Below are 17,310 nucleotides of genomic sequence, written 5' to 3' on the forward strand. Positions count from 1 at the left end.
TGAGCCTGCCTGGCATGGTGTGGAGACAATTGATGCAGCATTACCGCAGTGGTGGATACAGTAAGCCTCTCCACATTGGTAGCCATCAAAATGTTACGTATACGTGCCACAAGACAGCAAAGCCCAAACAAGTGCAGCTCAGAAGCATAAAAATACCCAGCCATTGTGCACTTCTGTTAGTATTGTAGCTCTATCACCATGGGATTGTATTACTTGGGCGTCATTTGGAATGCTGTTTCTGGGCCACAGTTCAACTCTGCATCAGGGAAGGGCAGTGCACCCTGAGAATGCAGGATCTAGAGCTACTGACAAAACATGCAGCACCAACCCTGGTAAGTAGCTCGCTGTGCAGTGATTTGGGTGCAGTAGGTTACTGCCATTAAGTCACCGGCCTGCCCCCTTCTAGAGAGTGCAGGGTAGGTTAGCCATACAACACATATGGTCACAGCTAGCTGAGATCGCCAGAGTTGGTGTCACCACTGATGGAAGCAGTTGTGTCACAGGCCTGTGATTGCCTGGATGACGCATGCTTTGTCAACATTGTGGGGCGCCAACCTGCAGAAGGCCACTTAATGCTGTTGCCAAGCTGCCGCTTCCTGTACTAAGCTATGGTCGGATGCCATAATAGAGCATATGAAATCACGGACTGTTTAATTGGCGTAGCACGGCGCCTCCCAACCCATCTCCACTAATCACCTACATAAGATTCGGTAATCACTAGAGAGCTTCTTAAGAGTTTCAGTTTGTGTGTGCATGTACATTTTTGACAATAACAAAGATTATGTGTAGAATAGTTCTGTGCGACATTACATCTACATCTACATCTACATCTACATTCATACTCCGCAAGCCACCCAACGGTGTGTGGCGGAGGGCACTTTAAGTGCCACTGTCATTACCTCCATTTCCTGTTCCAGTCGCGTATGGTTCGCGGGAAGAACGACTGCCGGAAAGCCTCCGTGCGCGCTCGAATCCCTCTAATTTTACACTCGTGATCTCCTCGGGAGGTATAAGTAGGGGGAAGCAATATATTCGATACCTCATCCAGAAACGCTCCCTCTCGAAACCTGGACGGCAAGCTACACCGTGATGCAGAGCGCCTCTCTTGCAGAGTCTGCCACTTGAATTTGCTAAAAATCTCCGTAACGCTTTCACGGTTACCAAATAACCCTGTGACGAAACTCGCCGCTCTTCTTTGGATATCCTCTATCTCCTCTGTCAACCCGATCTGGTACGGATCCCACACTGATGAGCAATACTCAAGTATAGGTCGAACGAGTGTTTTGTAAGCCACCTCCTTTGTTGATGGACTACATTTTCTAAGGACTCTCCCAATGAATCTCAACCTGGTATCCGCCTTACCAACAATTAATTTTATATGATCATTCCACTTCAAATCGTTCCGCACGCACACTCCCAGATATTTTACAGAAGTAACTGCTACCAGTGTTTGTTCCGCTATCATATAATCATACAATAAAGGATCCTTCTTTCTATGTATTCGCAATATGTTACATTTGTCTATGTTAAGTGTCATTTGCCACTCCCTGCACCAAGTGCCTATCCGCTGCAGATCTTCCTACATTTCGCTACAATTTTCTAATGCTGCCACTTCTCTGTATACTACAGCATCATCCGCGAAAAGCCGCATGGAACTTCCGACACTATCTACTAGGTCATTTATATATACAGTGAAAAGAAATGGTCTCATAAACCTCCCCTGTGGCACGCCAGAGATTACTTTAGCGTCTGTAGACGTCTCTCCATTGAGAACAACATGCTGTGTTCTGTTTGTTAAGAACTCTTCGATCCAGCCACACAGTTGGTCTGATATTCCGTAGGGTCTCAGTTTGTTTATCAGGCGACAGTGCGCAACTGTATCGAACGCCTTCCGGAAGTCAAGAAAAATAGCATCTACCTGGGAGCCTGTATCTAGTATTTTCTGGGTCTCATGAACAAATAAAGCGATCCTACTAAAGGATTGTTCTTTTATTCAACCATGGTCTTCTTCTTGCTCTGACTGCACCAGACATTGTAATCAGCACACATTTAAGAACCGGAGCACCGAAATTGACCAAGGTGAGGAGTAATCACGACAACTTTCTTGAGCCTGATTCGGTTAACATATTCCAACTACCCACGTGTCAGTTCTCTGAAGGCTAAAGCTCGTATTGAGGAGGTAGGGGAACTTCGAAAAATTATATGGAGGAAAAATCAGATTCGGTGTTACAAGCAGGCTGGGAAAGGAATTGTACGACAATGCCACCCTCTGGGGACTTTTCTTGCCGATTCTGATCGGCAGCGTGTCTGGAATGTTTTCCATAACCACTCATAAGAAAACCGCGCGATTTCAACGCTGGGTATCGCAGTGCTAACCTCTGTCGCAGGGGCGTCAAAAGAAGGAGTAAAATGTGGGTAAGAGGGGCTGTGACGACTCTCCCATTATGTGGCACGTCCACGATGGCTTTGGGCATAATTGTGGTGGAGTTTATTGCTAATGCTATCATTAACCTACCTTATACGTGACATGAACTTCTGAGCCATGACCTTTTTCCGCATGTGTCAACAGCTTGTTATTTGAAACTTCCTGGCATATTAAAACTGTGTGCCGGACCGAGACTCGAACTCGGGACCTATGCCTTTCGCGGGCAAGAGCTACCCAAGCACGACTCACGCCCCTTCCTCACAGCTTTACTTCTGCCAGTACCTCGTCCCCTACCTTCCAAACTTTGCAGATGCTCTCCTGCGAACCTAGCAGAACTAGCACTCCTGAAAGAAAAGAAGGTAGGGGACGAGGTACTGGCAGAAGGAGATACTGGCAGAAGTAAAGCTGTGAGGACGGGGCGTGAGTCGTGCTTGGGTAGCTCAGTTGATAGAGCACTTGCCCACGAAAGGCGAAGGTCCCGAGTTCGAGTCTCGGTCCGGCACACAGTTTTAATCTGCCAGGAACTTTCATATCAGCGCACACTCCGCTGCAGTGTGAAATCTCATTCCAGCTTGTTATTTGATGTGTAGTCCAGGCCAAGGGTGACGTTGCAGGGCACCATGCTTCTGCACGATTACAGAGGATAGGTGTAAGCGCCTTTGAGTCAAATTTCGAGCTTATGCATGCAAATGGGTGAGAATTACAGGATTTCAAAAATGTAATCCTTGAATTCTGTTGTGCAGGGTATATCCTCCTGACACAAAGTGTCAGACAAGCTTTGGAGTGATGCCTGTACAAATCTAAATTCTGTAGTATAATATTACTTATTAACCTCCTTAGAAAATAAAACATACCACTCAGTGCACGCCAGCAGACCAGTAACCAATTAATTTTTATCAAGTATTCATGTACATCATACCTTTTCAAGTTGTGGAATACGAGTAAGTACACTGGGAATGTGTAAGATGGATTGCAAGTTCCGTATGCCACCAGTCAAGAAGCGGTGGATGCAAACTGTATCCTCAGCGATGTCAAACTAGGCACTTAACAGATTCCTTGTATTGAAATTCATCTTCATCTGACACGTATACGTAGCTATAGCCCTGTCCTACAATTAGGTTACCGACAAACATGCGCCACAATTCCAAACTGATAACACGCTGCCGGCCTGTTCAGATTCGTAACATGTAGGTAAAAGCTGTCGCTGACATGGGACCGTGTGACGTCATGTATGCACTCTGAGTGATACTTGTGCTGAGTTTGATGTGGTTAGCCAGCCGGAGCTGATTATCTGACATGGCGTGCTCAGGACAGGGGAGCACATTGTGCGATGATCAGGAGTTGGCCTGCGGTACGACTTTCGTATTGGTACGGCGCAGCTCGGGGCCCAGGCGTTTAAGTGAAGACACGAGTGAATACCTCTCCTGTCCTTTCCTCCACAATACATGACAGTAACTGGTGTTTGACAATTACACAGGCTGCATCAGTGTGTTATATAGTTTTAAATTTAGGACAAGTGCTCTATAGTTCTGACACCTAATGGGGTTCTCATCAAGTGCTGCTCTATAGTTTAGACAATTAGTGGACCTCCCATCATTTTAAACTTAGGGTGAGTAGATTTTGAATTTATCGCCATTTTTAAACTTAAGACAAGCGAATTTTGTGAATTTTCCCGCCTTTTTACACTTAGAAGTGAGTTCTTGGGGTTGAAACTTAAGATAGCTGGTTGGGGGGTTAAATTATTTCAACTGCGATGTCAGAGTGGTGAGGGGAAAGTGGGCTTACGATTTTTGAATTTGAATAACTCGATGCTGTACGACTTATGTGTTGTCCATTTTGTATTTTCTGTCGAACTTAAACTTTATAGATGGTGACAACAGAGGAAAAACTCAGAAATTGTTTAAGCGACTTGACTGTTATAAACAGAACTGGAGGTCTCTACAGGGCTGAGTACTTTCTAACAAATATGCTAGGCAGGTCAGCAGACTGATTACTTCCATTTTCCGTATCCAGACTGGCACCTTTTGTCTGACAAACAGGCTTGGACATGGAGGAGAAATAAATGTGAGTGAAACCAAAGGGACAAAACCCAAAAGGCATCTTGAATTCCATATTTACCACAAGTGAACTACTTCCATCAACATGAGATCTTCGATTTCCTGCCAATTTATGATTAGGACAATAGTCCTACTTCCTCAGTCACATCACAGGAATGGGCGAATACTCACTAGCACAACTGGTCTACTTTTGAATTTCCCCTCAGTTTTGAATTTCTTACCATTTTCTACATAGGACAATTGACCTGCATTAGACGGTGTCAGAGGAGGGAGAGGGGAAAAATCTGGCAACAACACATGATGTCTTAGGGGAGGAGTGGGAAATTCCGTTGACTCGTCGACGATGTCAGCAACGAGCCACTTTGCACAGAACTCTCAGGTCTATCTACTCACAATATCTGAAAAGCTAGTTCCTTCAGAACTAAGTTATTTTCCCTGGTGAATAATCCCTCCCACAAAAGTAACACTTACACACACACTCACAAATATAGCTTTTATAGTTGTTTTCCGTCGTAGAGGATGCTGCTGCAGTGGGTCTCAAAAACTTGTCATTCCAGGAGCAGCTGGTACAACAGATAATTTTATGGATTTCAAATCCTCATTAATACGCTTCAGATGTACCGCGTGCTTTGTTCAGTGGATATATTCCAGTGTGTGCACGCGACGTACAGTGAGAAACTGTAATTTTGTCAATGTAGTAGGGATACCTTCTGGATTCTGGACAGGCACATTCAAACACGAGGCCAGAGTCTCTATTCTGACTCAAAGTAACAGCTGCACTGGACCGACCAACCTCTCCGTCAATGGCGCTGGCGGCAGCCACGTTGGTCACGCTTGTGGATGTTGCGCACCAGGCTGCGCAAGCCATTGCCCACCATTTGTCTTAAAACAAAATGGTTCAAATGGCTCTGAGCACTATGGGACTTAACATCTGTGGTCATCAGTCCCCTAGAACTTAGAACTACTTAAACCTAACTAACCTAAGGACATCACACACATCCATGCCCGAGGCAGGATTCGAACCTGCGACCGTAGCAGTCGCGCTGTTCCGGACTGAGCGCCTAGAACCGCTAGACCACCGCGGCCGGCTGTCTTAAGACACCTTTATGTAATTCACACATGAGTGTGGCCATGTGAGTATTAAATTATTTAAATGAAGTGGTGCAGCAGCAATGGCCTGTAAATTGCTTAAAGTGAGAACCTTGCTCTCATAATACTAAACTGTTGAAATAAAGTGGTGTGTACTCATGTGAGTGCTCATAGCAGCGCTAGCATATTTAAATAAAGTGACAAGGCCCAAACTTTCATTAACCTTTCTGACGTTTCATGAACCGTTGAGAATTGCCTAAATTGTAAAGAAGTATGCTGCCAAAACCACAAAGGGGGAATAAGGCGGGATAATGAGGGACGAGCAAATGGGACGGTGTAAATTATCACGACACACGTAAATAGACCCCAAATTAGACTAGAAACTGGTGACTTCCGCTGCTTAAATACTTGTGTCTACTCCAGCAATAACTATCGTTACGCTGCGTCATGCACCAACATGAAATTTCTTGTGTACTATCTACTCGTACTTTCCCCGATACTTTTTATTTTTGCTTCAAGCAAAGAAATGCAAGGATTTTAAGCTTAACGATGTAATTTAAAATACTTTGGAAAATTAAATTCGTGCTTCTACCTTTTCATTTTTAATAGAGAAAGGACTGGTTTGATATATGTTTCTGAAATAAGATGTAATAACTAACTTTCAACATGGCTCTTTAGCGTAACTGACTGTAAAAGCAAGATACATACTCTATAAGCAATATGTCCAATGATACTTAAACTCCTAAAGACGAGATGCAACGAAATATGTTGCAGCTAAACGCTGAAACAATTTTCACCACTGGAAATCCAGTGTGAATGTCAATTTTTATTTTAAATTGTGTTGTCTTCAAGCAGGAGAACGTTTATTGTTCACTTGTTCCAGGTGTCACTCACTCGGGTGAACTACCATTCCTATTCCTGAGAAAAGATACCGAGTACAATTTGGATCCGAACTCGGAAGAGGATAAAGTACGCAGGAATATACTCCGATACTGGACCAATTTTGCTAAATATGGGTAAGTGTAGAATCAGATATACACCATAAATAACGTTTAAACTATTTAATCTGTCATTAGGATACATGTTTTGTGAACCTTCTACTATGTAACTATGGGGAGGTGATATCACACAAAACGTTAAACTCTGTTCCTGCATTTTTAGAATGAGCTATGCAGAATGAGCTCATTATCTTTAATTTAATTTCATCTGTGTTTGCGGGTAAAGGTGGTTTTGTTCATCAGATCCTATATTACAATACGACTGAGGGTCTTTATATCCCAGGAGTCTCTAACATCTCGACTACCAAATAAGTTCCATCTTATTTCCGTTGCCAGTTTTCGATTGACTGAATGTTACAACCATTACATATTTAGGGACGTCCTGCTTTGCATGCGTTTTATTAAAAGGAAGCATTCATGTGCGTGGTTTTTATGTTTTTGCTGTGAATTTGGCCTCTGTGGTGTTAATAAGATGAAACAGAGAAATAATCTTGTGATTTTAGTGCATAGATCCTGATTTAAGGGGCTGAGTATGACAATATTTTCCTCATCAGTTAGGAAAGTTCGACAATTACACATTATCAGTCACAATTTAAGGAAATCCTCATGAAAGAGGGGCAGCATAATTTTCCTATAAAGTTATGCAAATGCGTTCGCATAATTCACAAACAATACTAGAACACGTGTACATGACCGATTTTGAACGAGAATGTTAGTGATATGAAGGTTATTTCAGTTGACTGAAGCCTGAAACAGAATTTTAGTTCTGTCGTCAGAGAGGCTGTATGCAATAGGTGGGACAATACTATACTTCAATTAAAAATGCATCCAAGCATTATAATTAAATTTAAAGTTTTGTTTCAAAATCAGTCATCTTTACTATCTCTTTAATTTCCTGTTTTAATTACGTTCACATTTAAGAGTTAATGCTAACTAGTTTCAAACCTATTACTTCATTACCAAACCATTACTTATGTTAAAATTATGCATTTGGTCGAAATGTAAAATACAAAGTATATAAACAACTTTCTAGCCATCTGTAATAAGCTCTTGTCTTTTGCACAGACAGAAGGCTACAATATTTTATTTTACAGTTTTACTGATGATGAAACTTTACTGTAGACAACGATTTGAAAATGAACATTTTCGAAACTAGTCCTCATTAAATCAAAATTAATGTGAACGCAACTACGAAATAAAATTCAAGGAACAGTGAGATTAAATAAAGTTTCTGGTCCTTCTGACAATGCAGTGTTTTAATTCCTCAAATGAATTATCGTTGAGGTAAATAATGTCATATTTTTGTATACACAGTCAAGTAATAAACTTTAAGTAATCATTTACTTACGATTTATATTATATATACGAAATGGCTCTGAGCACTATGCGACTCAACATCTGAGGTCATCAATCCCCTACACTTAGAACTACTTAAACCTAACGACATCACACACATCCATGCCCGAGGCAGGATTCGAACCTGCGACCGTAGCAGCAGCGCGGTTCCGGACTGGAGCGCCTAGAACCGCTCGGCCACCGCGGCTGGCTCATTATATATACGACCTCGTGGTATGGCGTTAGAGATGTTTGTCTTACTCGAGATTTCACAGACGTTTGCTTTCTTAAACTAAACTTGTAAGGTTTTCACGCAATGCATTTCCAAATGAATAGGGACTTCAAGAATAGAAATAACGCTGCCGACGTTGGATACGTAATGTGAAGAAGTATTGTGGTTTTAAAGTATCTTCGGTATGAGATAATTAGACATGAATCACAAACTGTGAAGGATAGCGACGGGACAGGAATAGGGCACATCCGGTTCAAAGAAACCATCATGGTAATCACCTCAACTGCGCTACAGAAATTCCGGATAGGAATGTGAATACTCGCCTCTCCAGAATGCAAATACAGTACAGTATTAGTTGTTGCCGTGGAGTAGGCTGCACTCAGATCAACGTTGGTTGTATTTGGTCGATGTCGGTCGTCAACCGATTTGTTTAATGGCGCTGCTGCTGTGTTCAGAGCTTTCGTCGTTTTCGATTTATTCTTGCCGGTGACGGATGACGAATATTTATTTCCGACCGTTCCAAAACGTCGTCACATTTTCAGAATGAATCTTTCACTCTGCAATGGAATTATGTTTTGAAACTCCCTGTTGGGTTAAAACTGTGTGCTGTTTCGCGATTCGAACTCTGTACTTTGCCTTTAAGAAGCAATGTTCTTACTGACTGATCTAACGACAATGTACAACAAGTCCTTAGCTTCAACTCTAGCAAAAAATGTTCAAATGTGTGTGAAATCTTATGGGACTTAACTGCTAAGGTCATCAGTCCCTAAGCTTACACACTACTTAACCTAAATTATCCTAAGAACAAACACACTAAGGGTGCTGGTGCGCAAGTAATGCAGGAGAGCCTAAAAGAGTTCTATTTAAACTCTGTCATAAGTCAAATGAAACTAAATGTTCAAGAGACCTTTTCGGGTTTCAAACATCTATAGCGTAAGTACACACACCAAAAAAAGTTTTGCATCACCCCGGTTCCCAAAACTCCTGAAGAAGGACGTTGACTGTGGATATTGTATCACAGACACAGTCCCTTTGACTGTTCAGAGATGTCACTAAACCCGCCCAAAAATGTAAACAACCAGGCATGAGCAGCGCCTGTTAAAAGGAGGAGGTCCGACAGCCCATCAGTTCCAGTCATTACACCAGGAAGGAAGTACACGGCTCGTGTTGTCTGTAGTTCAACCATGCCTAGACGGTCAATACCGTATTTCGATCGCGTCCGCATTTTACTTTGTACCAAGAAGGTTTCTCAACAAGGGAAGTGTCCAGGCGTCTCTAAGTGAACCAAAGCGATGTTTCTCGGACATGGAGGAGATACTGAAGGAACTGTCGATGACATGCTCGCTCAGGCCGCCCAAGGACTACTACTGCAGTGGATTATCGCTACTTACGGATTGTGGCTCGGAGGAACCCTGGCAGCAACGCCACCATGTTGAATAATGCTTTTCGTGCAGCCACAGGACGTCGTGTTACGACGAAAACTGTGCACAATAGGCTGCATGATGCATAACTTCACTGCCGACGTCCGTCGCGAGGTCCATCTCTGCAACCACGACACCATGCAGCGAGGCACAGATGGACCCAACAACATGCCGAATGGACCGCTCAGGATTGGCATCACGTTCTCTCCACTGATGGGTGTCGCATATGCCTTCAACCAGATAATCGTCGGAGACGTGTTTGGAGGCATCCCGGTCAGGCTGAACGCCTCAGACACACTGTCCAGCGAGAGCCGCAAGGTGGAGGTTCCCCGCTGTTTTGGGGTGGCATTATGTTGGACCGACTTATGCCGCTATTGGTCATGGCAGGCGCCGTAACGACTGTACGATACGTGAATACCATCCTCCGACCGATAGTGCAGCCATATCGGCAGCATATTGGCAAGATATTTGTCTTCATTGACAACAATTTGCGACCCATCGTGCGCATCTTGTGAATGACTTTCTTCAGGATAACGACATCACTCGACTAGAGTGGCCAGCATGTTCTCCAAACATGAACCCTATCGAACATATCTGGGATGGATTGAGAAGGGCTGTTTATGAACGACGTGATCCACCAACCACTCTGAGGAATCTATGCCGAATCGACGTTGAGGAGTGGGACAATGTGGACCAACAGTGCCTTGATGAACTTATGGATAGTATACAGGCATGCATCAGTGCAAGAGGACGTGCTACTGGGTATTAGAAGTACCGGTGTTTACAGCAATCTGGACCACCACCTCTGAAGGTATCGTTGTATGGTGGTACAATATGCAGTGTGTGGTTTTCATGAGCAATAAAGAGGGCGGAAATGATGTTTATGTTGACCTCTATTCCAATTTTCTGTACAGGTTCCGGAACTCTCAGAACCAAGGTCATGCAAAACTTTTTTTGATATGTGTGTATATATGCAGACTGATGTGACGAACGAAAACTTGTACCAATGTCGGGATTCGCACCCGGGCCTCCTGCTCACAAGGCTGACGCACTAACCACTACGTCACCCTGGCTCAGTGGCTTTGCACAATTTCAGGGAATATCCTAGCACGCCTACCTCCTCAGTGCTGGTTCCCATTCACACCTCAGCCCACTCTGTATTCTCCTTAAACCATATAGTTGAGCAGACAGGCATGATGTGAGGTTGTGTAAAGCCACTGTGGCAGGGTGGCGTAGTGGTTAGCGCATCTGCCTAGTGCGCACGAGACCTGGGCTCGTATCCCGTCCTTGGTAAAAATTCTCATTCGTCGCTTCAGTCTGCACATATACATTAACTTTCACATGTTAAGGGGGACTGGTGCCTTAGCAGGCTGGTCGTGTGTAGTCTTTTGTTACTTCACTCTGCCCGGCCAACCTCCAGAGAAGGAATGAGTACTTATGTTTATTTTTCCTTACACATTCAAATTCTTTCAATTTCACTCAGTATGAGTGAAGAAACAAGAGAACAAGGGCATTTTAAAATTCACTCCACTCTCTTTAGAGTATTTCAGAGAGCTGGTGTAGTATTGGTAACTCATCTTATAGGTAAGTAGCGCTGGAGCCAGAGAGAACAGTCCGCGACAGGGGCGGAAGACGGTTCTCGCACGCAATCCAGTGAAGTTGGTGACGGTACCTTGCCCTACCCCCGGGCACGCAGTGGAACAAGGGAATTTCAAACCCCTCTTTCAGAGCTGCCGGTTAGTGAAGGACGCGTCCTATAAACACTTCTCTGGTATCATGGGCTAAGGTCCACAGTAAAATGTAATTTATTCTGATATTAAAGCTCATTCTTTCAAATTCTTGCAGCGTTAGATGGCAACCGAGTACGACTTCTAATTTTTCTTACAAGAAATCGTACGAAAAGTGCAACTTTTAAGTGAGACAGTTTCCCTGACACAGGGAAACTGTTAGTCCTGTGCCAGTGGGGCTGTTATATATCTTAGAATATTGTGATCGCATCTAGTTGCAATGTTTTCCCAATGTGTTCCGCTTACCGAGTAGTTAGCGCAGCATTTTTCGCAGTTCGACAAGTTCCCTTTGTAAACGGTAGTGAAGATACAGGCCATCAGCCACCCACATGCTAGTTATTTGAGTCCCACTGCTACATGACCTTGTTTATACGGTATTATTCCTTAGCTGAGTGGTCGGCGCGTCTGACTGCCGTGCAACGGTTCCAGGTCGGAGATTTTCTCCGCTCAGGGACAGTGTGCTGTTTTGCCCTCATTTCATCATCATCATCATCATCAACACACAAATTGCCCACTGTGGCGTCAACTGAAAAAACTTGCAACTCGGCAGGTGAACTACCCCAGATAGTGTCTCCCAGTCATGAACACCATACTATCACTTCATTTCTTATAAACTGTACCGAGTGTGAAATTACTATTTATCTCTTAGTTTTCATTGTGACTGGTAATCAAACTTCAGGCCATCAGCCACCAACGTGCTACTTTTTTGAGTCCCACTCCTTCATGAGATCACATAAACGATAAATCTTACTGTACTGAGTATAATGATTACTAACTTGCTTGTGGAACTACTACCTATCCCGTAATATTCTTTGTAACTGGTAGCCTAAGATTCAGGCCCTGGCCCACCACATCTGCACTGAACTTCGTTCCACCGGTCGTCAGTTATTCAGCAAATGATATTGATTAATCGTTGTTATGATGGTTACACATAGAGAGTGGCCAGAAACAGTCTGAAAAGCCAGTCAGGTTGCGCGGAACGAGTGGCCAGAAACAGTCGGAAAAGCCAGTCAGGTTGCGCGGAAATTTAAGCGACCTGCCGGAGACAGTGTCACCAAATTTCATTTGTTTTTCTCAGGCCGTACAAACGTAGCTTTCGCTCAGCTAGCTGAAATTTATCACTTCCGAAAAATGCAGATTTTAATTGGCAATGAGCGTCTGAAAAAGTGGAAACTAATGGACCCACAGAAGTCTTTCAATTACCGCGTTTTAGTGCGTGAAAGTAGCTGAATTTGCGCGCTCAGCGACCCGATAGACTAACTACTTCAGTTCTAAGTTACTCGGAAACGGCGTAACGTATCAAACTATTTCCTGAACAATTATTTCTCAGCACCCCCCCCCCCCCCCCCCCTCTCCTGCCCCTGCCATATCTTTATAATCTTTCCCGACTCTTTCTGACCCCCCCATTATATGTGATATGTGGGGAGTTCTTACTAGTAAATGAGTTTTATACACTCATCCCAGCTTATGAAAGCTGGTGTAGGTTTAAAAGTAGTTGCCATGCGTTAGTGTTTCCAGTCAGATTACTGTCCCATCCCGAACTAGGGCTGCGGTTGATCACATTAACTGTCGTATTTTAAATGAAGAACACTCCTTAAGTATCATTCTCTACTAATTTTCGTTACATTGCGTATATGTTGAGGGATTGTGCCCCATGATAATATTCCATGTTCATGAGCTTGTTCTCCATGAACAAGTAAATCCAATTCATGCTGAATAAACTTCATGCTAATTTACTGTGCCCCACCAATCATGATCTCTCCATTTTCGAGTCCTTGTTGTAAGAGATCTACAGAGTAAAAGTGGATATCTTTAAATGTTTTGTGAATTAGATAACGCGCGGTCCACCTGAATTAACTGAGAAAGGATCAGAATACGATTGCACAACTCATGACTCGTAAACTTCTGGCCCCCCTCTCCCCCCAAACATAAGTGGATATCTTTAGATGTTTTGTGAATTAGATAAAGCGCGGTCCACCTGAATTAACTGAGAAAGGATCAGAATACGATTGCACAACTCATGACCCGTAAACTTCTGGCCCCCCTCTCCCCCCAAACATGCCTACTGAGCGCCCAGAGTATATTCGTCTGCGTTATTTGTTCTGTACATATAATACACAGTAATAATCATTTTTGGATACGAATATGACATGCATGAACGTTGTGTGAATGGCCTTAGATGGTCATGAACTCATACTACAAAGTCAATAAAGAAAAGAAATGAGCAAACGTTCAGTAGCCATCTATGAAGATTGCATGATAGGTGGAAGGTACTGTCAGAAATGGAGGGTAGGTCGTTGTCGCTAGAATTATACGGTCATGCCTGTTAGCAAACGACAACAGTACTTTTTCTTGAACACGGTACTAGTAATTTCTGCCATTTTCATGCAGTCAGTTTTAGCACCTAAACACAGATCGATATTCAAGGCATAATTGAAACAATTATGCATCCATTAAGTATGTGAGTATGAAAATATGTGCATTGCATTCAGTTGGCATGTCAAAAAGCTAGTAGAGGATGATTTGTTTTCACAAAGTTACAAATGCGAAGTTTAAACAGCGTTAGAGGCGTGATAATGTGATAATACTCCTGTCAGTATTCTGACAATGATTCCGTTTCTCCGCAGGACACCTACTCCAGAAGCAGACCCAATTGTGTGGGAACCATACAACAACTCTAACCGCAGCTACATGCTGATGCAGGCCAACTTTTCGCTGGCCCACGACAAGAACGCAGAACGAATGGACTTCTGGAACACCAACGTGCCGCTGCAGCCTTACGCCGATGAACTCTGACCGCCCAGTAGGAGATTCATAAGCAAGCCAGTGGACTGATGTAATTACTGGATACATTAAAAAATCAAAATTACAACAAATAGTATTACTTGACTAGAATTTTTTTCACTGTGTTTGCAGTAATAAATGTTGTAACCATTTAATCACTATGATAATACAAGGAATCTGTAATTCCATACTCGTGTTTTTCTCTGAATGGAAGTCTGAAAATTTCATAAGCAAATTAACACCTGAAAACATTGTATAGTGTGAGAATGGATGACAAGCAAATAGGAGCAATATTAATGAAATTAAATTTTTAAATAGTTTTTTTATATGAAGACAGCTGTATTTTCGAACTTGAGAGATATGTGGTGGATGCTCATGTTTTTTACCGAACTTGTCGTTATAGATTTTACAATTAAAGTTTTTCCCTGAGATATTTAAGTCCCATCTTTACCTGCGTTTATAAGATCTATATTACTAATGGTACAGGACTGTCCCATTACATCCAACGCTGGGGTGCTATTCCAGTGCCAGAGAGCCCTGGCAATAGTGACAATGTAGGGCGAAAATAAGCTGAAGATAGGAATTGAAGTTTGTCTTGGGGAGGGCACTCCACTTGGGTAGTTTTTGCAGCACTGCTGACCACAGTGCTGCGGTGGTGTAATGGTTAGCATTTCTGCCTCGTAAGCAAGATACCTGGGGTACTGTCCCGGCCGTGCTACAACTTTCAGTTCCTTTCTTCTGGTTCCATCACTATCGAATTTGTCTCATTTGACTGCATCAGGATGTTGCTGCAATGCAATAATTAAAATGATTAATTATTGTTTTGATCAATTGCCTAGCTATGACATCGTTATTGTTACAGAAAAAGCTGTCTCTCATGGAAGTCATTCGTTACCCATAAAGGTCGTTTTACTATCGAAGTCTTCTACAGATATGTATCTAGAACAATCTTCTTATTAGTTGTTGTATAACAAAACGCTACATTAGCAGCCAAAACCGAGAACAGTCTCACAGGTAAATCGAAATCAGTCTTCACAAATGCAAAGTCTTGGAATATCTTTCAGTACCAATGGTCAAATGTTTCAATTACTGAAACGTAGTCGTTCATGCCACAATATGTGCGCCTTGAGTTCTCGGACACGTTGCTAGTCATGAATTTGAAGCTGATTTTTCCACAGATTTAATTTCTATTTGTTAGCTTCAATACTGTTCGCCATATCTGTTACCCATTGATTCTCCCCTTACATTAAGATGACTGGTGTGGCTTCTCCATCTTTTCTTTTTTTAGACAAATGTGTGCTCCTAAAGCAGAACGTATATCTGGCTCAATAGAACTGGTATTGCTACCAAATTGCAGGGCGTGTGAAATATGCTGCGGTCATAAAGAGCCATTTCAAAATCCGTTTTTGAGTAAATGACACTTCCAGACTTTTTCCTGTCTTACGGACTTTAACTACAAACATCTATGTTACTGTTGTATGTTATCTGATGTCACATTTCCACATGCCTTTAGGTGTTTCATAGCTCTTGCGATCCCAAAAACAACTTTCTTGGTCCTCTATTCGCCTTAATTTTATTTTCAACAGTGTCACAGCTATATCTTGCACTCTTCTGGGAAATGAATGCTACAGAAACATCTCACAAATTACAGAATAAAATAATATCAAACAGTGCAAGGATCTTTTCCTGAGAAATAATGAACGCCACTACATATTTATCGTACTTATATTTTGTTTTTCAGTAAGTGCTTCTGATAAACGCAGTTATCTGTGTATCACCGAATTGTTGTAAATTGAGATAACAAATAGGCTTTTCATTGTACAGAATGAGACTTAACATACTCCAAAATTTCAACTCTGCTCTAGCAGTGTCATATTTTTGAAACGACTATTTTAAGCACATTTATGACTCAACCTCGAACGCGACATTACAAAACATCCGAGACATCTTCAGATAGTAAAAACCATTAAAAAAATTCTTAATTATTTAATTAACTTCTATATGTAAAGCTATAATTGTCCATTTTTGTGTTGTACCTGCAATCTTAAAAGGAGCGGAGATATGTTTATTTTTTAAAAAATATTGATGATATAATTAAGATTTTTAAATTCAATCACATTATTTAAATTTATTCCAAACCGTCTTGGCACTGGGTGAAAAATAACTGTTTTATTTTTTAAGTACATGACGTCATTTTAAAATAATCATAGTGATCAAAAGAGCCCTATTTATTTGTGTACCACAATAATATTAGAATTTTTAGAGCTGCACATTATAATACGGATAAAAATTCTTATTCTGAAGCGCCAAGGGAACTGGTTTAGGCAGGCGTATTCAAATATAGAGATATGTACACAGGCAGAAAACGGCGCTGCGATCGGCAGCGCCTGTATAAGACAAGTATCTGGCGCAGTTGTTAGATCGGTTACCGGTGCCACTATGTCAGGTTATCAAGATTTAAGCGAGTTTGAACGTGGTGCTGTAGTCGGCGCACGAGCGATGGGACGCAGCATTTCCGAGGTAGCGATGAAATTGGGATTTTCCCGTACGATCATTTCACGAATGTACCGTGAATATCAGGAATCCGGTAAAACATCAAATATCAGACAACACTGCGGCCGGAAAAAAATGCTACAAGAACGGGACCAACGAAGACTGAAGAGAATCGCTCAATGTGACGTAAGCGCAACCCTGTCGCAAATTGCTGCAGATTTCAATGCTGGGCCGTCAACAAATGTCACTTTGATGACTGAACGACACAATGCTGTACGGCTCGCCTGGGCCCGTCAGCACCGACGTTGGACTGTTGATGTCTGGAAACACGTTGCCTTGTCGGACGAGTCTCTTTCAAATTGTATTGAGCGGATGGACGTGTACGGCTGTAGAGACAACCTCATGAATCCATGGACTCTGCGTGACAGCAGGGGACTGTTCAAACTGATGTAGGCTTTACAGTGGTATGCAGCTGAATGATATAGAACCCCTGATACGTCTAGATACGACTCTTGCAGGTGACTCGAACTAAGCACCCTGTCTGATCACGTGCATCCATTCATGTCCATTGTGCATCCCGACGGACTTGGGCAGTTCCATCAGGACAATGCGACTCGCACACGTCCAGAACTGCTACAGAGTGGCTCTAGGAATACGCTTGTGAGTTTGAACACTTCCGCAGGCTACCA

General features: G+C 42.6%; 1 protein-coding gene across 1 annotated transcript in view; it reads left to right on the top strand.

Moving 5' to 3' along the window:
• LOC124790103 (acetylcholinesterase-like) overlaps positions 1-14,220 on the top strand; it is an 81,859-nt gene extending 67,639 nt beyond the window's left edge. The window contains 2 exon segments of the mRNA XM_047257673.1: positions 6,455-6,587; positions 13,972-14,220. Of these exon segments, the coding sequence (XP_047113629.1) occupies positions 6,455-6,587; positions 13,972-14,140 (302 nt within the window). The 3' untranslated portion in view covers positions 14,141-14,220.
• The last annotated feature ends 3,090 nt before the right edge of the window (positions 14,221-17,310 follow it).

The sequence above is a fragment of the Schistocerca piceifrons genome, chromosome 3 (genome assembly GCF_021461385.2).
Source record: "Schistocerca piceifrons isolate TAMUIC-IGC-003096 chromosome 3, iqSchPice1.1, whole genome shotgun sequence".
NCBI classification, from domain to species: domain Eukaryota; kingdom Metazoa; phylum Arthropoda; class Insecta; order Orthoptera; family Acrididae; genus Schistocerca; species Schistocerca piceifrons.